General features: G+C 41.1%; 1 protein-coding gene across 2 annotated transcripts in view; it reads right to left on the reverse strand.

Moving 5' to 3' along the window:
- Window positions 1-3341: 3341 nt before the first annotated feature.
- MYB (MYB proto-oncogene, transcription factor) overlaps window positions 3342-24602 on the reverse strand; it is a 28446-nt gene continuing 7185 nt past the window's right edge. The window contains exons 6-16 of one of the 2 annotated variants that reach the window (XM_071740849.1): window positions 22537-22771; window positions 21633-21713; window positions 21128-21232; window positions 19547-19804; window positions 18127-18282; window positions 16401-16543; window positions 15878-15992; window positions 15666-15791; window positions 14877-14987; window positions 14140-14247; window positions 3342-4786 (exon numbers count right to left, since the gene is read on the reverse strand). In XM_071740849.1, coding sequence (XP_071596950.1) covers window positions 4670-4786; window positions 14140-14247; window positions 14877-14987; window positions 15666-15791; window positions 15878-15992; window positions 16401-16543; window positions 18127-18282; window positions 19547-19804; window positions 21128-21232; window positions 21633-21713; window positions 22537-22771 — 1555 coding nt within the window. In that variant the 3' untranslated portion in view covers window positions 3342-4669. The remainder of the gene's footprint in view (window positions 4787-14139; window positions 14248-14876; window positions 14988-15665; window positions 15792-15877; window positions 15993-16400; window positions 16544-18126; window positions 18283-19546; window positions 19805-21127; window positions 21233-21632; window positions 21714-22536; window positions 22772-24602) is intronic. The other variant, XM_071740850.1, reaches the window with a different exon arrangement.

Here is a 24602-nt window from a genome sequence, read left to right on the forward strand (position 1 = left end):
GAGCTGAAATATTTTTAACATGCTCTTCCAAAACAACAACAACAACAAAGCAACAAAAATTTTAAATAGATCTATATGAACGAGGGATTTTTTTTGTTCTTTGCCATCACCTCTGTCTCAAATCAGGGCCGAGGCAGAAATAGAATTAAATGTGGCAGGAATAAGAGGTGATGATTATGATGATCTAGTCACAATCCTACATAAACACCCTTTGCTTACGTGCCTGACTGTGGGCTTGAGGGAGGGTCGGTAGCCATTGAGTTAGCTCAACTGGATATGGATCAAGGTTGCCAATACTGAGGAAAAAAACGTTTTCTTCTGGCATTTATGAAGGATCACTTCTGTGCTAAAGAATATTCAGTGCTGTCCTCTATGATTTACCCTCAGCAGACTTGTTGTTTTTGCTTTTAACTACGAAGTCTGGCTCTTCAATTCAAGCTGTTATAATTTTTCCCAAACCACTCCAGGCTCTGGCACTTCTTTCAGTTTAAGCTGATAGCTGTAACACGTAAGGCCTCTGGGATTTCAGTCCCCTGAGACTCTGCACAGAGTATGCTTTACTAGGGAGAGCTACAGAATTGCAGGGTCTAGCTGGGAAACACCTCCTGCTCTGGTATTTTCCTTTATTTTTGCCCTGGCTCCTTTGCCTCTTCATTTTTAATTAGCAGCACATGCTGAAATGATAATTGAAATTCTTTTCAGAAATCAAAAGAATTCCCACTGACAACATTATTAAGTTATAATTACAGTGAAGAAAAAGGTTAATAGGAATTCGAGGCAAATATCTACTCTCCATTAAATGAGAACTTGACTGAACCTGTTTTCCCTTCCTTTTGGTAGGTTACTCTAGGTTTAAATGGGTGCAGGATTGCTATACACCTGTGCAAAGAACCAACATAAGGACAAATAACCATCACCAAGACCATCTGTATCAACCTATCTTAAGACAGGTCTTGCCTCACCAATGCTCATGATGGAATTTAACAGGCAGGTAGGACTTCTCATGGACCTCTGACAGAAATTTCAGGTGCTAAGCACAACATGGATATGTGGCATGTGGGGGATATTTGTCTGAGAAAGACACATAGGAGGTGGCACTTCATTGCAAAGGAAACTTAGGATGTATTGGTGGGGGAACACTAATCAAATTCCTGGGCTAGATATTCACACAAAGCCTCTTCCTTCACTCATTCTGAGTACCACATGCATACAGAAACATATGCAAATTTGCCTTAATCTATTGAGTGTTTTGCATTTTCAATCGAATGAGGGGGGAAAAGAAACATTTTTTTCTGTATTAGCTCTAATCATGCCCATCAACGAGACAATTGTTGTAATGGTTTTGCATGTGAAAAGCGGGTACTAAAGCAACTAAAGGTGTAGTGGAAAAAAACCCCGTCTGTATGCTGGACACCTGCAGGGTGAGCTTCCATGTTTCCCGGTACTGCTCGGCACCAGGCACCAGATAGTGATCTGTTTAAACTCAGCCACACTTGGTGGAGATACAGCTGGAACCCCACAAGGCAAGAAGAGCCTTGCCTCGAAGACCTGTTGTAAACTTGGTGTTTCTTTTCCCCCCCTTTTTTTTTTTTTTTCTAATTTTTCTCTTCAGCTGTAACGCGTTGCTTAAGCTGTGGCATGCCTCAAAGGCAGCCCTTTCCCTCTTCCCAAGTTGCACACCATCGGGTCCCGCAGTCCTCCCTCCCCTCTTGCACAAGCATTTTTATGGTGTGAGTGAGCCTGAAGCCTTTGCAGAGGCAAATGCTCCTACACAGTCTTCCCCTTCTCTGTCATATATACACAGTGGATGTGTCCTGCCTGTGGTAACCACTGCCTTGTAATATCATGCATCCAGGGGGATCGTGAAAAAAAAAACAACAACCTGATCATAAATTATTTATGGAAAAATAATAGAGCAAATACATTTTACAGCCCTTAAAGATGAGCTGTATTAGCCACTGCCAGCTTGCAAACACAGCTGAAGGCAGAATTTGGGCCTCTGTGGCCTATCTTCATTGTCTTACCTGCATCAGTCAGAGAGCAAAAAAGTCGTGAACAAGTAGGAGGGTCTTCAGTGAAAGCTGCTGAGACACTGACTTTGAGTTCAAAGAAAAGAGACAAAGGTAACAAGTGCACTTGCTTAGCAGAAGTGACTTCTTTTTGAATTTACGTGTGTGACTTTGTCAAGTGACTTCTTTTTTGAATTTTTGTTTTGTTTGAATTTTTGTTTTTGTTTTTTTTGAATTTTTGTTTGTGTGAGCCCGCAGCCTTTTCACAGGCAAATGATCCTACACAGACTTCCCCTTCTCTGTCACACATACCCGGTGACCGGGTCCTGCCTGTGGTAACTACTGCTAAAACACCTCAGGGCTGGCTTTCCCAACATTTTCCCAGCCCAAACCTCAACCCAGGGGCAGATGAGAAACACAGCCAAAACTTGGAGGGGTCTGCACCAGTCCCTTCTTGATCTGAAGCCAAAAGCACTCGAGGAGCGAACTTGCAGAGGGTGATGAAGGACTCTGCTCCTTTCCTGCACACCGCAGGGTGTGAGGGCCAGCGCTTGGCTTGTCCTGGGAGGACTGGGCACGCTGGTGGGAGAGGAGTGAAATTGCCAGGAAGGCACTTCCAGGGGCCCTTGGCCCACATGGGGTTGGCTACACAAGCTTGGAAACTAATTATTTCCTCCGCAGAGCTGAAGGCTGCCCTTAAGTTTGCCTTTGAGGTGCTTACATCAACTTAAATTTCAGCAAAACAATTATTTTCAAACTACTAAATAAAATGCAATTATTTTTCTGGTAGGTTGCCTTGGGGCTGAGTGTCCTCAGTGCTTGTGCTGTATGAGGTTCTGCCCAGTTATTTCCTGTGTAGCACAATGCACCAGGTTTCACACTATATTCCCACCTGCAGTTTCTTAAAGACAAGCATTAAAAAAAAAATCTATCTTACAGTATAGCAACTCCAGCAGACTTTGGTCTTATCCATTTGATTCCTGATTTGATGGTCATAGATGAAGATACACATTATTCAGTATTTTGGGAGAACAGTAACTTTGCACAAAAAGTGCTGTCAGCTTCCCACCAGTTGACACTGATCTGGACTTTGGAGTCAGTAGAGGTGTACTCTGAGTCTACAACATCCTAAATGCTTACTGTTTTGTGCTGTACTCCTTCCACATCCTGAACAATCAATGAGAACTGAGGATGTTAAGACTACCTATGGCGTGCAAAACTCTACTCCTTACTTATCTAAGTGTGCTGGAAAAAAACCTTCCTGGCTTGATTGTTGCCTATAACAACACTGCCAAAACACTAAAGACAAACAAGATTAGGAGACCATGCCAGTGTAAGTAAAAAAGAACACACTTTATTTATCTACAAGGCAGTACATTGTCGTATAAAAAAATTAAGTGCAGGTGAAGCTGCACTAAATGCTATTAAGGCAGCAAAGAGGCTGTTATAAAAAAAACCCCAAACAATGAAAAAAATAAAATAAAAATCAGTGTTTTGCCATATCAATAAAGATTTGGTATGGCAGTACAAAGAACCATATACTTCTAAGAACCTGATTCAGTACACAAGACCCAAATTAGGGAACACTTAGCTAGACATGGAACAAAACAGACAACATGACAAAGACAGTGGTCTCCCAAACATATGAAGGTGCAATGCATGCTGTTATAAACCAATGAGAAACAAAATGACATATTGAGACAAAGAAAAATAAATCTCCCAGGAACAGTGTTCAAAAATATTGCTTATAAAAAAAAGGGGAAAATGTAAATGATATAAAAAAAAATTAAAATAAAAAGGTCTGAAATGCTAGTGCATAGTCAATTAGCTAACATCAACATTTGTTTTCTTTCCATATAAAGCACTACTGCTCCTTTTACACTAGCAGCATGTCTACACGCTAAGGTCTGTAGCAGCAAAACACAGTATTCATTTGGCATTTACAAAATTAAATTACTGAATAAAAATATAATTTTTCTCATAAATCTATGTTTCATACAGTAATATTTTTTAAAGCAAGCTAGTTACCCCCCCAACAGAAACACACAATGTATAATGGTCTAGAACCATAATAGACTGAAAAAGTATTTTAAGGGGCATGGATGTTTGAGCATTCACAGCCTTGACCAGTTTTCCCCTTTGCACAGACTAGCGTATGTAGTAATAATGCTTTTCACTCCAGTACTTTACACCAATGCATTTTGTTCAGTGATTTAAAATATATGTTTGAGTACCTGCTCTTTCATTATAAAAAAAATAAAATAAAAGAAACAAACAAAACCCCACCCCTGGCTAGCACATCACTGAAATAACAATACTGGTGTATTAGGTCTGCTTAATCTCAAAAAGTACAAAAAATTATCTTTAGTATAAGTCTGCACTTAAGATCATTAATTACTGATTCAAACTTAATACCTAATAATTTAGGCAAGTATCATTTATTAAAAAAAAAAAAAAAAATCTTCTTAAGTTGGGTGAAATCCAACAAGAATATATATGCTGAGTGACTAAATGCACTTTGTGCTGCTCCCAACTGTTGTACCACAACAAAGATAGGCTCTTCTCCCGTTCATGAAAAGTTTTCATGCAGAGGAACAGGAATTTCCCAGCAGAGGTGAAGTGTTCTCAAAACCATAATGCTTCTCTGTTCGTTGACCCTTTCACATCACCAGAGTCCGGGTGGGGAAGGTGGCCATGTACTTGCGTGCCTGATCTGTCAGGGCCATCTGATCCTCAATCTTCCCACAGGACGCTGACTCCCAGGCATTGTTCAGGTGCTAAATTAAAAGCAGAGAGATTTGGGGTGAACATCATGCGATTTATTATTTGTAGCCTGTCAGGTCCCCAACACTCCTGCCCAAGTCAGGCCTGCTAGCGATTAAGTGTTTCACCAACATGCAGTAGGATCTTGTCCCATCTCCAGAGAAATAGAAATCTCAACACAACAGGCAAAAAAAAAAAAGCTTGTCCTGGCTTTTCAGTCAGCAACTGGCGGGGTGAGCAGACCAGATGCCCGACAGAGAGCCACAAAACAGGCAGGATCCAAACCTCCTCACACCTCTTGCAGACGGTGTCTTGGTGTCTTCTCTATATGGCCGTGCCTACAGCCTGGCCTCTAATCCTTACATTCCATGAAAGGTCTGAAAGAATGCACTTGCAGGTGGACTTTACAGTCAACAGGGCTACAGCCCATCTCTAATGCTGAGTCCTCTGAGCATGCACAAAATGCTACCAAACCTCCATTCCAGAAATACAGCTGCATTCCCTGACAATCCTGACAGCCTGACCACAGCCAGCAGAGAAGTCCCACGCTCAAAGATGCTTCCACCTGCGCGCAGCGAGGAGCACGTGCCCGTCAGCAGAGCTCCTCCGGCAAGGGAGTGAAGAGATGTGGGGTGGAGGGGGAACATGACTTTCAGCAGAAACAGCATTTTAATTATCGTGTAAGCCATTTCACTTCTTGTGGTATTTATGGAGGTTACAGACACCATTTAGGATAATGTTTAAGTGAGATAAACGTATCTGCAGACGGCTGCGCGCACTGTATTTATTTACTCACTACACATGTGAGATGTTTCTCATTGCCTTGAGCTATAAACAGTAAAGAAATTTCAAAGCTCCTGGAAATTACCATTATACACACACACACTTACAGACACTTCTTTTTTTTTTACTATTGAACTTATTCACTTACTCAGTGTGTCTGCTTTTCCACATTGAGATATTCCCTAAGCCCTGAATAAACTCTGTTATTATATAGAGTTAGTTGTACAAACACCCTGCATTCCAAAACAACACACAACTGTGCTCAATGGAAAGCTGCCTGCCCCCAAAAGGATCTCAGTACTGTTGAAAACTGAGAAGGCCTATGCCCAAGATCCACCAAAAAAGACAAGTCAGAAGAAACCCATCTCTATTTTCCCTGCTTTCAAAAGGGATCATCTTCGCAGGTCAAGATCTACATTGCTCAACAAGATGGCCAAAGCCTTCTCAACATCTAGGACACTGGATGAAGCACAATTAGTGAACTTGCAAACCATCCACTAAGAGCAGAAATGTCCTGGAGTGGCTGTGGCTCTTCATGCTGCATCTTCTAGTTGCTAACTGTGCAAGAAGATTCTTAAAACTATGCTCTGGCTTAAATGTTTAGAGAATGCTTCTGGCTGTAAACTGTGTTAGCTGAGACATAGATAGTAAAAGTCTGGTCAACATAAGAATCTCAGGTAATTTCTCATAACATGCTCTAATCAGGGCACTGGTACAAACACAGGGACTGAGGTTCCCTGCTTACAGACTAAAAAGGACAAAACCAAAGAGTAAGTAAGCAGCATGGTCAAGATGAGGGCAAGCACACTAGTCCTTTGGTTTGTCCCCTGTAAACTTCTGTTGGGGTCCTGTAGACAGGGCTTTCTTTTCTGCAGCAATATCCAAATGTTGCTTCTTCACATGATGCCTTTTTGCAGGTTAAAATCCTGCTGAGCTTCAGCGGGAGTCCTCATGTGAAGGAGAAGCAGGTGAGGCCTCAAATTATTAACTTTCTGCAGCTTTTTGTGAGAAAGCTGCATCTGTGGACTGAACACACGTGCCATACATCTATTTTCTAGAATGGTTCAACCTGGGCTGACTGTGTACCTTGTGCTGTGGCTCAGCCTAGGGCACACACCAAAGCCCAAAAGCAGGTGTGACATACTTGCTGCATGCTGCAGACATGCATGTGAAACCCCACAGCTTCTTTTATGTTTTGGTTAAACAGCTTCCAGGTTAACTTTTTCAAAGGCATCTACATCAGCTAGGAGCCTACAGGCTCCTATTGACTCTCAGTGGCACTAAGCCACCTGTAAATGTTTTACCTTATTGTTTTAGAGGTTTTTGCACCAGGGACTGAATCATTGCCCAGTACAGTGCCATGAGTTTTACGTAGCAGTCAGATTTGTTCCGTACACCTCAAAAGCAGTCGGTAGTTCTAGAATTTCCATCATTTCAAAGGACAAAAATAAGTGTCAAACTGTGATCTTCCAGACGTTCAGAGCACTGGACTAGAAAAGTGAGATCAGCAGTCCCCTTAATAACTGGAAATATGTAAGGAAAAGTCCCTCTGTGACTGGATGTCAATTTTTAAAAAACAGAAATAACTTCAGGCAAGGAGTGTCCCGATTTCATAAATTAGGCTTAATTGTTACTATCTACACTGAACTCTTTGTATTAACAGCCATGCGCTTAGAAAAGAAAAAAAAAAAAATAATAAATCTGTATCCTGATATCTCCAACATCTCAGCAGGCTGCTACATGTCACTCATTCCACCAAAAGCCTGGTCTTTGTTCAACCTGATGTCAGCGCAGCAGAAGCCGCTCAGGCAGGCAGTAACCCCCTGCCCTCCCTCCAGGCTTGGCCGCCCCGGGGAAGCAGCAGGCAGCAGGCACAGCCAGGGACAGGAGGATGGGCTGGACCCCTGACCTGAGCCTGTGTGGAACAACTTACTCAAGTTTTGCCACGGAGACAGCAGGGGAGAATACACCCACAGACTTCTGAGCCTCGTATTGTTTCCCCAGAAATGCGCCATACAATTATTTTTTTCCTCTGATGGCAAATTTGTAAAAAGATACTAACTTTGCAGTCTGAAGGTGTGTGAGAGCTTTGCTCTGGTAAAGAAAGCGGAATTTGACCCGGAGCAGTCTATTTACTAAGGCAGTGTATTGACTAAGACAACTCTCAGTTCTATTCTGGGGATCTCAGATAACATTTAAAGTGGGTATTTTTAATAAACATTTTCTGTCTGAAGCCCTGGCTCTCGGCAGCCAACACCAAACAAAGCACAATGCTTTTGCAGGCCTTGCCAGCCCTGCAGCACAGTGCCGGAGGCACGTGTGAAAGTCATCCCGGAGACAGAAGTTTTACTTCCCTCCTTGGCAGGGAGCACTGGGTCCCACAACCCATGCTGAGCAACTTACTGGTTCTGCACACATGCAGCTCCAGGATCCCTCAGTAAAAAGGGAAAAGGACAACACTTCCTTCCACTGCAGCGAGTATTCGACAGGGCTCTGTTACAGGACTGTGGCAGTGTCCCTCAGAAAGCAGACACATTATAACACTATAAGAGAGAAGCTAACATTATAAGAGAGAAGAGACCCAAGCAGAAAGCCAGAGGCAGGCAGGAGAACAAACAGCACAGGAGCCCAAGTCAGACCACCCCTCCTTTTGCAGAATGCTCAATGCATCGCCACTATCACATATAAAGGCCCAAGTCTGTGGATGGAAACACAAAAGCTTTTTAACTGGAAGCCAAAAGGCCTGACCCAAAACTCAGTGAAAGTGATGGGCATGCTTTCATTCATTTAGTGGGTTCATCCTAATTAAACTCAGGCATATAAGAGCAAGGTGTTCATTTTGGCACCGAAATCCCTAGCCAGTGAAGAAAGAAAGGGATTTCTGAACTACAGAAATTAGTTTGTTGTTTTTTTTTCTTTTATTGCCTCAAAGAGCAAAACCTACTCTTGGTTTTGCTGTCAATTGGAAAGACTTTAAACCTTTTCAGCCTGTATTTCTAGCTCTAATTTTCTCTTCCACACGCAGAAGTTTTGTCTCTTTTAGTTAAAGTAGGGCGTGGTGGGGAAAAGAAGGTATACCACAGAGTTCCCATAGGATAAAATTACAGACCCATGGTACAATTCCAGCAGTGTCATTCTCCCTGGATCATTTTTTTTTTTTTAACCTCGGTAATCCTACCAGCACATCCTTCTCCTGGCAGCAAAACTACCTCACTTATCCTGTAACTTGCCTTCAACTGCCCTCAGGCAGATGTGAACTGTAAACAAAGTGGCAAAGCTGTAACTGGGATATCCAGTTAAAGCACTTGAAATAAAAACTTGGACCATCTAGAAAAAACAGACTGGAATAAGGAAAGAAAAGACTGTGGAAAAGGAGCTTTGCTAACAGAACTAGTCCTTATGCACTTGGAGCCTGGACTGCCTTTTCATGTGCTGTCCGCATAGTGCAAGAAAGCTCCTGCATTACAACACTTTGCCTGTTTTGTGTGGATGCCAAAACCAAATGCTGCTGCAGTCCTGCAGTACTGAGCTCTTAATCTGGTGGAAGTGTACTAAAAATTTATGGGCAAAGAACTGCCTTAGATGACAGATTTTAAATCTCCACTATGCTGGCAGGTATCTTCAGCAACTCCAGCAAAGTTATTTGTGTTACATGCAAACATTCCTATTATTTAGACAAATTGTCCTTGCGTTTAAAACAAAACAAAAAAAAAAATCCCAAATTAAAAAAAAAAATATTTAGAAGGCTCAAGCTATTAAAAGGTATCCTATCCTGTTTCTCCACTGCAAAAAGCTGGATTTCTTGCCAGTTTTCCCTTAGATTACAGGGGATGGGTACTTTGCAGAATATGCCACTAAAAAGCCTTGCTACAGAAATGCTGTACTCCTTCTGAAACAACAAAACAATCAAAGCCCTAAAAAAAGCAATTTCTTAGCAGGATACAATGCATAGCATGAGGAATAGTATGGCTTTCTATTCTGTAAGGATGCAGAACCAAGAGAAGCACTCGTCCTTACCAAGATCAGACAGTAAAGACTAATTAAAAATTGAAGTGACCATAAATGAAGCTGTCGCTTTTTTTCTTTCTGGGAGACCATTGCCTTCTTGGAGCAGCTGTAACTCTTGGCCTGTTTGCAACCTATATTCTGCTGCCCTGGGAGGAAAATGTGCAATGTCTGACCTGTAACTTCCAACCTCTTCCTGCTCCCTCAGCTGTGCCAAGCGCAGCTCCCGCTACACGTCAGCCACTGGCAAGAGAAGGGACAACACAACTGAGGGAAACCTTCAGTGCAGATCCAACATCTCCCTGGCCTGGAGCACAGCATGCTCCCCCCTTTCCGTGGATTAAGCAGAGGACGAGATTTGGGCATCTTCTTACCCCCCCAAAAAAGCCATGAAGGAAAACCAGAGAAACTCTGCTGCTGCAGTGGAGTGTGCTGCCTCACCTATACATTTTGTCCAACAACCAGCTGCAAATGAAATTCCACTGCTGCACTTTTTAAGTGGAGAAAATTAAGGTTAGTGACAGCTCACACTTTTGAAAAAAAGGTTAACCAAGCAACTGTTTTAAAATCCTTTAAACTTACTCTTTAAAGAAAATGGTTACATAAACCGCTGAAAGTCAGGAAATTCGAGCTGAAATGTGTCAGTCTGTGGTTAAAAAATGGAAAGTGACAGGAGCTAGAGGTTGAAGAACATTCTCTTTAGCTTGCAGGGCTTCTATCTTGTGTTGTTTCCTTTGTTACTGGGGGAAGAAGATATCAAAGCAGCGCTATTTTCTTAAAAGGTTCCATTTCATGGTGTATTTTGATAGCCTGCAGGGTTAGGTGGATGGTCTATGATTTAGCCTACTTTTCTATCTGTTAAAATGTCTGTGCTAGGATAGTCTGTATTATGTACTGCTACTGCTGCAGAACATAATGTGAAATAAAACCTAACTTTTACATAAGGAAAGCCAGAAAAGGGTTTTTTTACTTAACCTCCTACGAGGCACTATTCAAGCAAATGCACAGTACAGATCACTGGTTTACTTCAGTCTGGGCTTCATATGTTATCCCAAAATCTTAACCCTTGGAAAAGCTCCTACTGAGGCCAAAATTTCCCTGCTGTGAATCTGAGTATTGCTCGAATAACAAATATACAAGACACAAAAATATAGGTGTCCACCAGTATAAAGCAAAACTATTTGGGATCTATGCAGTGGAGTGCAAGAGCAATTCCACCTCAAAGCAACACATGGGTTTGGTGAGACATCTCCTGTCCCTACCATTAAAAAAATACTGAGAGATCTGCCATGCAGGACAAAAAAGCTGGCTGAAACTTCACACCTTATCAGAAGGTGTGTATCCTACATACTGCTGCCTTTACACCCAATGTTTCACAGAGACTTTACCAGGGGATCAAATGAGGACGAAGTCCAAACTCTTCTTGGGTCTAAGAGGGCTTTTATTCCCATTGCTCCAGTGCAACACTGATACCAGCATGTTCCCAGGCCAGTTATATGCAGCTACCTGACCTCGCATGCTAAATGATGCAACATGCCTGTTCCTTCTAAGTGATGGTGAAGCTTATCTTCCTATCTCATATGGTCATCAACTATTACTCACTAAGTTGCGTATAATCAGTCATGTATCCAATATACAGTAAAAAAATAACCTTAGGGATTGCTTTAAACATTTGTTGCTCCTGCCTTCTTTGGAACTGAACAGGAAAACAAGTAGTAATCAGGCATTTTTGATGAATTTATTACTAGCCAAATATCCTTTTCTTTATGTAAATGCAGTGTAAATTCTTAAAGCAATTAACAACACTGTGGGCTGGTAAACATCTTACCTCCCTCTTATGCAAGTTCAACTTTAAAAGAAAATGGAATTTTAAGAATCGGCCATGTTAAAAAAAATAATAATTTTAGTGCTCTCTTTCTTTCTCTCTTTCCTCTCCATGCACATATCCCAAAGTGCAAAGAGCACCAATTCTTACTTGGATTGAAGTCAGTGAGAATTTGCCTAAGTAAAAACAGTTGGATTAGGCCCAAAATATTAACAGCAGTAATGTAAACATATGCAGACACAATTAAATTTCACCCAGATGCATTGCCTGGTCTTTCTTGTCTACCTGCATGTAATCAATGGATTTAGTCCAATGTTTGTGTACATGTATGTGTATAATATACCAAATTATAAAGTAGATAGTATAGAACAAGAACAAGGCTCACAGTTTCAATAGCTTTGCACCCTTCAGACATGCTGTGTCCTCATCACAGCCAAAGGGCTCCACTGGGACAGAGGGGGAGAAGCAACAGGGCAGGGCAGCAGAAGTTTTTTGGTATGTAAGAAAGCCAGACCCCATGTCCTTTCTAAGCTGTACAGGGCCAAATTCCCTGCTGCTGTGAGGCCAAGCAAGTCTTACCAGGGATGAAGCAGGTGCTCCCTTTTCACCGTGACACTAAGTCCAATTCAGAGAGCATAGCTATCAGTAGACAAAACTGCATGGTTATAAAAAAACTGCGTTTTATTCTGAAAAAGCTTTCTCTGCTGCCATCTCAGATGAAACACTCACTGTTTCATCAGCAGCAGCGAGAGTAATTTTACCTTCATTCTGGTACTCCAAGAAGCTGCATACTAAGTGCTTGTTTTGGGGATTTTTACAACTGCTTTTTTCTTTTTTAAATACTCAGATGAGTTGGGAAGTAATTTTTAACTTAGTTCCTATGTATGGAAAACTCATCTTTATCCAAACAATGGGAATACATGACTTTTAACATGCAAAATTGAAGGCTTTTCATGACTAAAGGCTGAAGAATGAGATCCAGAATGGCTCACAAATTGACTTGAATAAACTTCCTGAACAAAATCAGTGTGTGTGAGGAGAGAAGGTTAAACAAGCCCTTTCATTTGCAGCAGCTTGCAAAGAAATTATTTTTAGATAGCCGGAAATGTAACACTGTTACTCCAAAGATCAAAAGATCCCATTTTACAGGCAGCTCGGATGCTTTGTTTTTAATACAGGCAGGGAGTGCAGGCAACTACCACTAACAGGACAGCCCACGACACACACTGTTTAGCTACCTGAAAACATTGCACTAAACCTACAGAGGTGCCCAGAGTTTAGCCAGGGAACATGGCCAGGCATCAGTGCAGTGGCAATGCGGTGAGGCTGAGCACATGGGGACCAGCAGCTGCCTCCCACACTCCAGCTAGGGAGCTCCAAAGAACCCCTGCAAAGCTGGAGGCCTGGGCTTCTTCACCATGAGATGATGATCTGAATTCAGTCCCTAAACAACAGCCCTAACCCAGAGGAAGTTGGTCTTCAAACCTCCTGCTTAACCACCTACCAGGATGCAACTAAGAAACGCTGTTCATGAGAAAAGTGCAAATAAGAAATAGGGAATGTGAGACTCTGGACCCTACAGACACCCCCATGCAGAGGGGAGACACAGTCTCTGCACTCCAAAGCTGCTTTTCACCAAATGGCTCTGCAGTGCAACACACAAACCTAATCCAAGGCAAACTGTGGGAAAAGGAGGTCATGTGTGGAATTTTAACATCTCGCTTTATAACACCTGGGTAGAGATGCTAAATCAAAACTAGATTTTGTTCATTCCCTCTGCTGTAAATAACCTCTAATGTAAATTCTGGCAAGAGGGAGGAAAGAAAGGATTAACCATGTGGACTATGTGTCTCAGTCAGGAACAACACAGTTATGAATTCCTTTCTGGCAGTGACTCACCCTGGGGAATGAGACACTTTCCCTCAGTTTGCCCTTGTGGAGAAGGGATTTATAATCACACAATTCATATGCCTCAAAAATACAGCCGGCGCTGGAAGGGTAATTAATCACTATCTGCACTGGGTTTTGTTCTCTGGATGACTTGCTGTGGGCCTGATCCAAAGTCCATACAAATTGAAAAAGAGGCTGCTAATGACTTTGGTGGACTTTGGATCAGGCCCCGTGCAACAGCTGTATTTTAATGTATAGCAAGTGTGTATGTTTGTTAAGACTAGGAAAAAGCATAAATAATCAAAAGCTCAGCCTCACACCTGTCTTAAATTAAAACAAGCTCACATTGAATTCAGCTCAGAAATCCCAAGACATACAACTGGTCATAAAGTTTGAGGAGCCTTCAGGCTACCACTTACAACCACATCTGTGGTACAGTCTCAGACAGATGGGAAATAGTGGCTGCATCTGTGCCAGCCAGCTGGGCAGTGCCAGAGCCTCTGCTCCAGTCCCAAGGCCACAAGTTATGGCCACCACCACACCACTCAACTTGCCCGCTCTCCAAAACAGCAAGGGCCACCTACAGGAAGTGTACAGAAAAAAGCTTCAGGGCCATGTTCTCAATCCTACCATTTTTAAGATTGGATGTAGCTGAGTAACAATGCCCCCTGCACAGGCTTTGCCTTATTCAGCATCCTGGCACAGCTGTAGCCTCCACATCCCTCATACCCCACAGGTAAATTGAGATCCTCAACCATATTCATCTGAGCACTTCACTCTTCCATACTCAAAATCAGTCTGTAAGAAACATATATATATATGTATTTTTATATACAAAGGGTATTTTTAAAAAAGAATGGTTACCTGCAGAGGACTAGCCGGTGGCCTGTTCCTAGGTACTGCAAATGTTTTGTGGAAACTACCATCCTCTTCAGACACAGGCATCTTTAAAATGGAACTGGTAAGAAGATTCTGAACAGGAAGAGGAGAAAAAACCAAAATAGTTTTCAGTAACTCAAGAGAACAACCTGAATTTGACCGTATTATAAGCAAACTCAGCCTGATGGCTGAGCATGGCCACACACAGATCACTCAGCATGGGAGTAGTCTCAGCCTGGGGTCTCTGGGACTTGGTTTTGCAGAAGCATTGTCATGTGCAAAGGTTTTTCATCCAGTGGAACTCCCAAGTGCAAGAGTAGCAGTACCACCGAATAGTCCCAGCAAAGCAAAGAGAACTGTCCTCATGCAAAGACTCCTTTGCACAAACCAAAACTGACTCTGTTTCTTTTGCCATGGAGTTTTTTTAACTCCATGACCTAGTCGTTTCTATACACAGGTGCAGGCACCTTCCAGGTGCAGGCTCCTTGCAAAGTTTTGGGCTGCAGAATGTCTGTAACTTCTGCTACCTTTTAAAGGCATTACAGTGACCTAAATAAGAGAGGGATTTTGTTTCTTATACTATTTCAGATAAATAATGCAAAAATACTGAGTAATGCCTACTTGTGAGGAAGGTCAGACTGAGTATTTTCTCTCTTGCATTTAAGAACTTAACAGGGTGTAAATCAGGAAAATTATTTGGTGGTGTGAAAACTTGCACTTACTGGCACATCTTCCACAGTAGATGTGTGTGTAAAGAGCTGAGTGTTTAAGTTTTCTTCTTCCCAGTGATTTGAGCAAAAAAAGTTTCCAGCTTTATCTGTTGGAGACTCCACCTGAAAGCAGGTAAAGCACCATGAAAAAAATAAGTACCTAACCGATCAGAGGGAGGTTTATCTGTATTATAAATTGAATAAATATTTTTCACAGCTGTGCATAATGCATGTTTATAGTCCTGTCTTTTACAGAACCCCTGCTCTTTGCAGAAGAAAGATGTTCAAAGTTCTCAAAAAAATCTCCACCTAATAAAACTTTGAATACTTGCACTCGGCACTCTGTCAGTATTCAGGAGTTTAATCCCCTATGAAGGACTGAGAATATATGTATTTTTAGAACTTTAGTGACAAAGTAATATAATGCAATGTCCTCAAATGTTCAGTTTTCTAAGTCACTCCATGGAGCTTGGTCCCTGTGGGGTTCTTCTATAATTTTCACCAATATTAGAAAGATTCAATCCAAATTCCTGTCTAATTTTTTTTTTCTTTTTAAGTTTCAAACGAAAACTGCATTAGAACAGCCCAAGCAAACCCCTGCTGAAAACAGCAGAAAGACTTCTATGGAAATCAATGGGAGATGAATTAGGCATGCCTAGTATACTATATAGAACCGACACTAAGATCTTGGGGCTCACATGAAAGAAAAACAGACACAGCTATTTAACAGCAAAGGTATTGGTATAAGTTTCTCAGCAAAGAGTGCTGAATTAAATTGCCTCAGATAAGTTTGAGATTTACCTCTTGTTTGATTTTCTTCAGCAAAGGGGGTCCACTTTCATGTAGCCCAGCCACTATTGCAGATTCCTCCGATTCCTGCTTGATAACGTCCTGCAGATCTTCTACAAGATGAGTGGGAGTTTGAGGCTGAAAGGAAGAAACGTTATATCCAAGTCCCAGAACATCCCTCTGCACTAATATCAAAGCTACTTTTATCATTGTTTCCTTCTTACCAGCATCTTCAAAGGACCATATTTGATTTCCTGAGCTGCAAGCGCGTTTTTGAATGGAGTGGGTGTTCTTGGAGCGCTCTCTAATATCGACCTCTTGATTGCTGGAGTTCTGAAACTTTAAAAAGAGGGAGCAAAACTTTAAAGGAATATGCTTGGAAAAATTATCTCTTTACAGAAATACATCCATACAGGCAGTGGCTGCTGTAGGACTCGGACAAATATTTTCCCGCAACCCTATAATCCATTTTGCTTTTCTGGCAGAACATCTATTTAACTGGGATAAGGTGAAATAGCTTTATTTAAAAAATGGTGAGTCTATATGCATGATTTTTTTTTTTTTTTGTATTAATAACCTACCTCCACAGTTTTGAAGTGAAAGTTTTACTCTTTGCTAAGAAAAATCTCAACCTGTTAGCAAACAACTCAGCAGGTAGCATGAGGTGACCCAGCACTTTGGTTAAATGCAGTCCTGAAGAAATGAACCCTTGTTTAATCCAACAAGACAATGGGATAACAGACTTACACATGATTTTCCTTCTGAGCTTTGAAAGCCTGGTCCCTGTGGAAAGGCATGGTAACAGCCATCTTATGGCCACACACCGGTGTGGAAGTTAGTGAAGGGTTGTCTAGGTTCAGGTTTTCGTGATTGGATGAGGTGTTTAAGAACTGCAGGTACGGAAAAGAAAAAACAGGAACATCCAGATTACAACCTTGACTTCTTAAGTTGACTTTATTGAACAAAGGAAAAAGAAATTCTTTCCTTCTGATTGACATAATTGATTCTCCTGACCCTACAATGTGGGTAGGTGCGTATGGGGTACCTGACTACATAGCTAAACAAGAATCGACAGTATGGTTGGGGCACTCAGGAAGCCAAAATGCACATTCTAGAGAGGGAAGTTATAAAGGAAATGACACTCTGTTCCAATGAGAAACACTCTCCACCATTTTACAAGACACATCATAAAAGCCTCATTTGTTTTTTCTGCAAATAAATTTTAATTATTATTAAGAACAGTGTGCCCAAGTAAGAACTGGGTGAAAATGAGTAAGAGAAGTTTCAGGAATAAACCCGCAGGAAATGGGGCTAAATTCCACAAAGATTTATATAGCAAATCTAGGTGCTTTTAAGGCAGTAAATAAAGCAATTGTGACAGGAAAAGAAATTTCTGATAATCTCTCTCAAAACAAAGTGCTCTGTTTTAACAGCATAAAATGAAAACTGCCACCTGTGATGGGTGCGTGGAGTGGTTTGGAATGGAAATAACTGACCAAAAATGAGGTGGCAATATCAGTTTGGAGAAAATTGCTTTTGTGTGAGTTTGACCTAGTAATCCAAAATATTATTTCCATTTCCAATGTCCACAAATCTGTGAGTGCAGTGGTAACCTTTATTCTGACAATTCACTGCATTACCTTCTAGACTCAACTTGCACTGGATTAAAATACACTTTATAAAAATATTGCATGTAAGGAAATAGGCATTGAACTGGATAAATGATATATGATTAAAATACCTATTAGGTGATGAGAGATACAGTGGGAAATCATTACATGCAATCTTTTAGTATCCTTCATGAAAGTGTTTCTCTGACTTCAAAGTCTAAAGCCAAACCGAGGCAAAACCAACACAAACAGACAAAAAAACCAAAACACTTTTAAATAGTGATACAGCTGTGAAACAAAGCAACCATCAACAGGAATTGGGCAGTGCATGCCAGGCCATTTTAAAAGGCCATTCTCCTCCTCATTCCTATTCCTGTCCATCCCACGTGGCCCAGGTTGAGGACGATGAGCCATGATTTGAATTTTTTGGTTGTTGTCAGTTTGTCTCACAACCTGAATGCTATTTAAATGCAGTTTGGGGTTTTCTAGGTCAATGAATCATAGTGTAAGTGGACAGAGATGGAAAGTATTACAAATGATCACAAATGTTAAACTCTAGGAGATGAAGGAGTTAACAGCAAGAACAAAGCAAGCAATCGTATCCCCCCACAAAAATGATCAAGTGAAAATAAACCAAACCCACGCCCCACAGATGAATTTAAAATAAAGAGAATCAACAGTTAGCTTGCTCATGATCTAAACTCAGCAGTGAAGACTCAGAGCAGTGAGGAGATTCAAACATGGAGTGAAATCAACAAGCACAACAGCAATTAGTCATTTGCTCCACAGGATTAGTTTCTAAATTGTTAAGGCTGGGGTGACTTTTGAGAATTAGTAACATCTGTGCAGAAGTCTTGATCTACCTGCGAAGGAGAGAAGGGCAGGCTTTTGACAGGGGAGCACTTAGGAGGAGTTGAGCTGCTGGCGTCAGCTAGGACCAAGGTGCTACCGTGGCCACTGGCTAAGGGGCTGGAGTGCCCTCTCCTTTTGCGAAGAAGGAACCACGGAGCCGCGCTGCCCTGCGAGGCAGATAAGGACTTTGGTGAGCCAGGAGAGCCCTGACTCGGCATGACTTTGCTCGAGTTTGTTATGGGGTGTCCTGGAGGTCTACAGGCACTGGCCCCTCTTTGCTGAAGCTGCATGATTTTCCCTGAGGTAGCTTTGCTAGCCGAAGTGTCTGTGTCTTCAAAGAATTCAAAGCTGCTGAGATCACCCCATGATGAAGGATCCTGAAACAACGTGGGAGGCACGGAGCTATAAGACAGTGTATGGTGCCACCTCATGAAAATACAGCACCAGGAAATGTCTGTAACCAACAACAACAACAACAACCAAGTTTTTCCCAGTTCAGTTCACCATATTTATTGGAGTACTAACACTGTGAACCCTTTTTTGTGTTTTCAATATATACCTTTATCACATCAAACTGTCCAGTGTGCTAGTAGTGTTGCTGGCAACTGAGTCCCTAACGAAACAATGAGTCAGATGATGTCCTTACTATCTATTTGCCCAAGGTTTTCTGCTTGGTGTGAAAACAGTGCTTTTTCCTACCAAAAGAATGTGTGCCTTGGGCTCTAAACCAAGACTAATCTCCTAAGCTGCACACCTGGCTCTGGATGTGCTGAATGTGACATGATGCTGCATGAAGCAGACACCTCTGCTGCTGAAGGAGGGTGCCAGTTCTGTTACAGGTAGTATCCCAGAGACTACAATGAGAAAAGGCCCATGCCAGTGTCTGTTAGATACTTGCATTTAAAATGCATGTTTCCAGTTCTTCACAAATGCCAGGGCAAGCTCCTTAAACTTTGAGAAGCAGCTGTTGAAGCTACAAGAAAAACTTTTAGAAAATTATGCAGGTATGTGAGCATCCACACAGACCTACAGCATGTGTTACTTTAAATATAAATAAGCATTGTTTCATTGTTTAAAGTCTTTCACGGTGTCTCATTTTATTTTAAGGCAGACTTAGAATCAAGGTATTGGTTCCAGCTCCCACTGTGCAGTTTGCTAAAAATCACACTCCTATACCAAGATGTAGCAGGAAAGGGAGACACCAACAAAAAAGCACAGGCATCCACCCTGGAGGGCTTCATTCATGAGCAGCTGCGTTTTGTTATGTCAGTAGCTAAGCTTCAGATCTTGTAGAAAAAAGAAGATACTCGCAAAAACAAACAAACAAACAAACAAAAAAAAAAAAAAGAAAAGCATTTAGGACTGTCCCAGTTCTTCTCCCCTTACTCCTAGATCATGCACAAATCCACCTGAGGTGGCAAGTCTACTTACGGAGTCTATTAATTGGAGTGTTTCTGCAAATTCTAAGAGATTCTTAACATTATCCAGGATGTTGCTCTGGTGAACAATCATGCACCGTGCAGGGGATGCACTTTCCTCAGGTAAGCAACCGTGATCCACTGGTGGAGATGGAGTACAGTGCTGATGTTCCCCCAAACAGGAAACAGGTGCAGTGTCACCACTGGTCCTGGTACTGTCAGCAATCGTGGTGCTGTGCCAGCCAGGGTAGTTTGATGTGTGGTTCTGTGTCTAAAGGAAGAAGGAAAAAAAAAAAAAAAAAAAAGAGGGGGGGAGGAAAGGCAGAAGGAACTTAGCAATGAAATTGCACAAGGCATCAGATGCCACTGGAGGAAAGATAAAAGTAGTTGCATCATAATCTAAAAGCCTATGCCTATGAAATAATTGTCAAGATGTTTCCTTTCATCAGTGCAAGATCTTGTTTTAAGAAACATTGGCATTGTATTTGTTATCCTAAAGTTACCTCATAATTTACTTCCAGGATTATGAGCATGTATCATTACTAACGCATAATCAGTTCATACTGTGTTACTCCAAAAGTTCAAAAAGTTCCTGCAAGTCATTTTCTGTGAGAAGCAAAGAAATGGCAGGATTTCCCTACTGAGCACTCAGCACTGCAGAAGGCTAAAGGGTTTAAGAGTTAGAGTTGCTTTTGTTTGCTTATCTCCTTTTCTTCTTCTATCCCTGTCTAATGCTACAGCTTACACCAATGCAATGAGGAGTCTGTCAAATCAACGTGGTTAGGAAAGCAGAAGAACAAATTAACAGAAGTTTCTTTCCAGTGTGATCATGCAACAGAAGAAATTGCAAAACATTAACTAAAGTTAAAAAGTGGCCAAACTAACGTAACATGCATGCAGTTGTTTTACTATTAATTTAAATATTACCCAAAAAAAAGAATCTGCTGGCTATCACCTATCTTCAAAAACAGTTTGGGGATTCTTGGCTTTGGTGATAGTGTTAACTAATTATATAAGGGTTTTCACATACTAACATCCAATGGCATATACAACAATGTGAGAATTCAGTAATAGCCAGCATTTGCTCCACACATGCAGTTATGAAGAATCTAACATTATTTGGAGAATTAAAACAAACTGTCAAACATGCACTAAGTCTGAACCTTACGAGCGCATAAAACACAGCTGAAGGAAAGAATACGACAGAGAAGAAAAATCTAATGTACAGGCACTACATTTTCATCACATGAACCATTGCACACTTTCAGAAATGCAGATCCTGTTGATTTAAGATCTGGGGGATTTTTCGTTTTCATAAAATCTTTGTGTTTCCAGTATTACATCGTATTACAGAGCCCAGCCCTGCTCCCACTTTGTGAAGAAAAATACCTGCGAACGGTTTGCTTTTTTTTTTTTGCAATAAGAGAATTTACAAAGCAAATACAAATTATACATGTGCTATGTTTCATCCTTTTAAAAGGGAAATATAGAGCCTTGATTAGTATCGAAGGCAGAGGGGGAGTATAAAGTTAGAAAGACAAGCACTGGGGTAATGCTGCTATCCCTCCATCCAAGCACACAGTGACAATCTTACTGGTAATGCCTGCTGCCCTTTCAGTTCATTCTCAGTCGACATTAGTAGCAACTCTAATTCCTTTATTCGTTTTTCTTTCTCAGGGTCTTCATCATTATAGTGTCTCTGAAATTAAGAGTTAAGGGAAAAGAAAAGATAAAGGTCTGATGGGATGTAGCAACTAAAATGCTTATGGCTTGCCGTCCTGTGATTACAAAAGCTAAATTAGACTCAAAGATGAAACAAGTATCAATTGTGTTTTTTACTACCAAAGTCCCTACTGAATTTCAGTATAGACATTTGAAATGGAGAAAGTGAAAGCTATCACACCAGATGTCAACTACTGTGTTTTAAATCCACTTCAGAAGAAGCAATTACTAGCCATGTGAGAGCTCCCCCACCTTCCCCATTTTCTCTCTGCACCACACTTATTACATTAAAATGCTTCCTTAATGTGCCACATCTGCATTTTTACTTATCAAATATTTAACAAATTGACTCTTGAAATGAGGTTCAAGTTATCTACCTGAATAGCTGCAGCAGCTGGCTGAGGAACATTGACAATATTTACATGCAGTGCTACTGGATATGGGATCTGACCAGGGACCTAGGCCAAAAAGCAAAAGATACTTAAAGTTATTATTTCTATCATATTGTCTGCCTGCATTGAGAATTTGTGATAATCATATTTTTGGTTTAGGTACTTAACTTTTATACTCTATGAAGATGAATTAGCAGAAAAAGCAACAATATTTACAAGAAAAGTAAACTGTTTCTTTGGTGAGCTGTTTTTTTGCTCTGCAGTGAGCATTACAAAGCAAAAAAGAAAACTCACACACAAAGTATTTACCCTTCCTGAATGAGAGAAAATAAATAATTTATAGACACAATTGTAAGATTTTTTTAAATTGAAGATGTAAAACATGCAATTTACTATAATCTAAAACTCCAATGTAACCGTCTGAAGCAGCAGCTTGTTTTGTTATTAATCATTAATTAAAAAGGAATCAGATTAAAAATAAAACTTATTTACTTGGTTCTGACAGGCAACCCACAAACTGGATTACTACTGAAGGGAACATGGGAGATTTGACACAGGATTTAACCAGGTTCAACATATTTTCAAGAAATCTAATATTCACCACTGTAAGACAGTATTGGAAACATGTTCACTCCTTAAAAGATGCTAAAAATGCTGAATCCAACTCCACCACTGGAATGCCCACCATCAACTTGAAATGTACATTGCAACACTGAATGACAATGAAGTCAAGCGAGCCCCTTCCTGACATCAAACACACGCAGGTCCACCAAGACTGGCAGAAAACCCTTCATGCTTCCTAAAATGAGGTCTGGCTAAGTTGCACCCACCTATTCCCCAAAGCAAAAAGAACACATCCCCCTCCCACGAGGCATTTTCAGGCACTTACATTTTGGGGCTCAGAGATGTGGTAGTAGGGGTAGTCACTGCTGAGAGGGGGCTGGCTGGCTACGGGCAGCTGTGCAGAAGGTGGGTTGTGAGCAAAGGCCATCAAGTGGTTGCTCTTCTGAAAGCCAGCAGCTGCTGAGGAGTGACAGGCCTTGGAGGACTCCTGCAGGTAACCTTCCTGCTCAACCTTGCGGCGCATGGTGGAATTCCAGTGGTTCTTGATAGCGTTATCAGTTCTGCAAGAGAAATAACAGAGGTCTGAGGAGTTTTAAAAATCAGCGTTTCCAGTTCAGACAGATTCAGACAGATTAATGGGAGGGAAACTGCTGTTGGCATTTCTGTTTAAACCTTGAACTGGTCTCTGGCCTTCCTCCTGCCCCCATCTTTACAAATGCTACTCTCAGCTTCTCAGGAAAGATGCTTCATATAAAAGGCAGGGGAAAAGACAAGTGGGCTGTCGTTGAATGTGTACTTTTAAAAGCAATCTCTAAGCCTTAGGTCCTCAAACTGTAAGAAATGAGTAACTTCAGCTTCACCTCCATCCCAATGAGGTGAGGTGACAGCAAAGGCTAATACCCCTTTGAGGCCAGCCTAAAGGGCTCTCAACATCATCATCCTACACCTTAATAGCAGAGTGGAGTTTTATTGTATCTCATTGCTGGAAAGAAAGACAGTGCTGAAAAGACTAACTTCCTAGCAACTTTCCAATTGGCCAACAAGACAATGACAATATCATGGAATATACACAAATCTAGTAAATAAAGCTGTTGGAATTTTTTTTGGCTGCAGAAAAACTGAGATTCAAATTCTCATGTACAGGAGTCAGAAAAAACCCCAAACTTATGTCTATGAGAATTTTAAGAGTATGCTAAGAAACAGCTGTTTGAAAAACATCACTACCACACAATATCTTTGGAAAGGGTGTCTATGACGTGTGGAAGTTACAAAACCAAAAAGAATTTCAAAGGGTTAACTCTTTTTTCTTTTTCTTCTGGAAGGTGAAAGCAGCCTATGGAATGTCTGCTTAGAAGGCTGCTGTGATCTTAAGCATTCTATTTAGATCTTGAAGATGTTTCACCAAATAGGAGGATAAAAATGGGAATGGAAACCTCTCCCTTGCATAGATCATTTGCTTAACTACAGTTTACGTTGAGACACTTTTCTGCAGAGCAAGGAAGACATGGAACATCTGAAATTATTTGCAAGCTGTGCATTAGCCTTCAATGAAACAAGTATTTCCAGGACCACAGTTTGAGTAAGACAATTTCTCCTGTTTTACACATGGATTTTTAACAGGTCAAAATCACCTGGATTATTCAGGAACAAAACCAAATATTGAATCAGTCTTCTCTTAAATAATTTTGAATAAACAGTCTGGATTTCATGCTGAAGGTATACCTTTAGCCGAATGTAAATTATGTTCCACTTGTAGAGCCTGATCCTTCCCTGTTAAATCAATTTATACTTTGACAGTTATTGCAAGCACAAATAAGATTCCATAGGCATATGCACAGGCTGGATCAACTCTGCTATGAGGAGAGGTTGAAGGAGCTGGGATTGTTCAGCCTAAAGAGAAGATTCCGGGGGAACCTTATAAATGCCTTCCAATACCTCAAGGGAACCTACGGGAAGGCTGGAGAGGGCCTTTTCATAAGAATGTCTAGCAATAAGACAAGGGAAAATGGCTTTAAACTAAAGTAGAATAGGCTTAGACTGAGTATTAGAATAAGTTCATTAGTACGGGGCTAGTGAGACTCTGGAACAACTCGCCCAAGGAAGCTGTGGATGCTCCCTCCCTGGCAATGTTCAAAGCCAGGTTGGATGAGGCTTTGAGCAACCTGGTCTAGATGAGAGGCATCCCTGCCCAAGGCTGGGCCCAAGGTTGGAGTAGATGATCCCTAAGGTCCCGTCCAACCTAAGCTATTCTATGATTTGAGAGACTATTATGGACTTGCTCTAGTTATTGCTTTTTTTTTTACCTATGGCAAAGATTAAAAGCATGTAAAAATAGCATACTGTTCCAAGTACTTGCCAAACAGCACAGTTTCCCACTGAGAAAAACGCACA

The sequence above is a fragment of the Heliangelus exortis genome, chromosome 3 (genome assembly GCF_036169615.1).
Source record: "Heliangelus exortis chromosome 3, bHelExo1.hap1, whole genome shotgun sequence".
NCBI lineage: Eukaryota > Metazoa > Chordata > Aves > Apodiformes > Trochilidae > Heliangelus > Heliangelus exortis.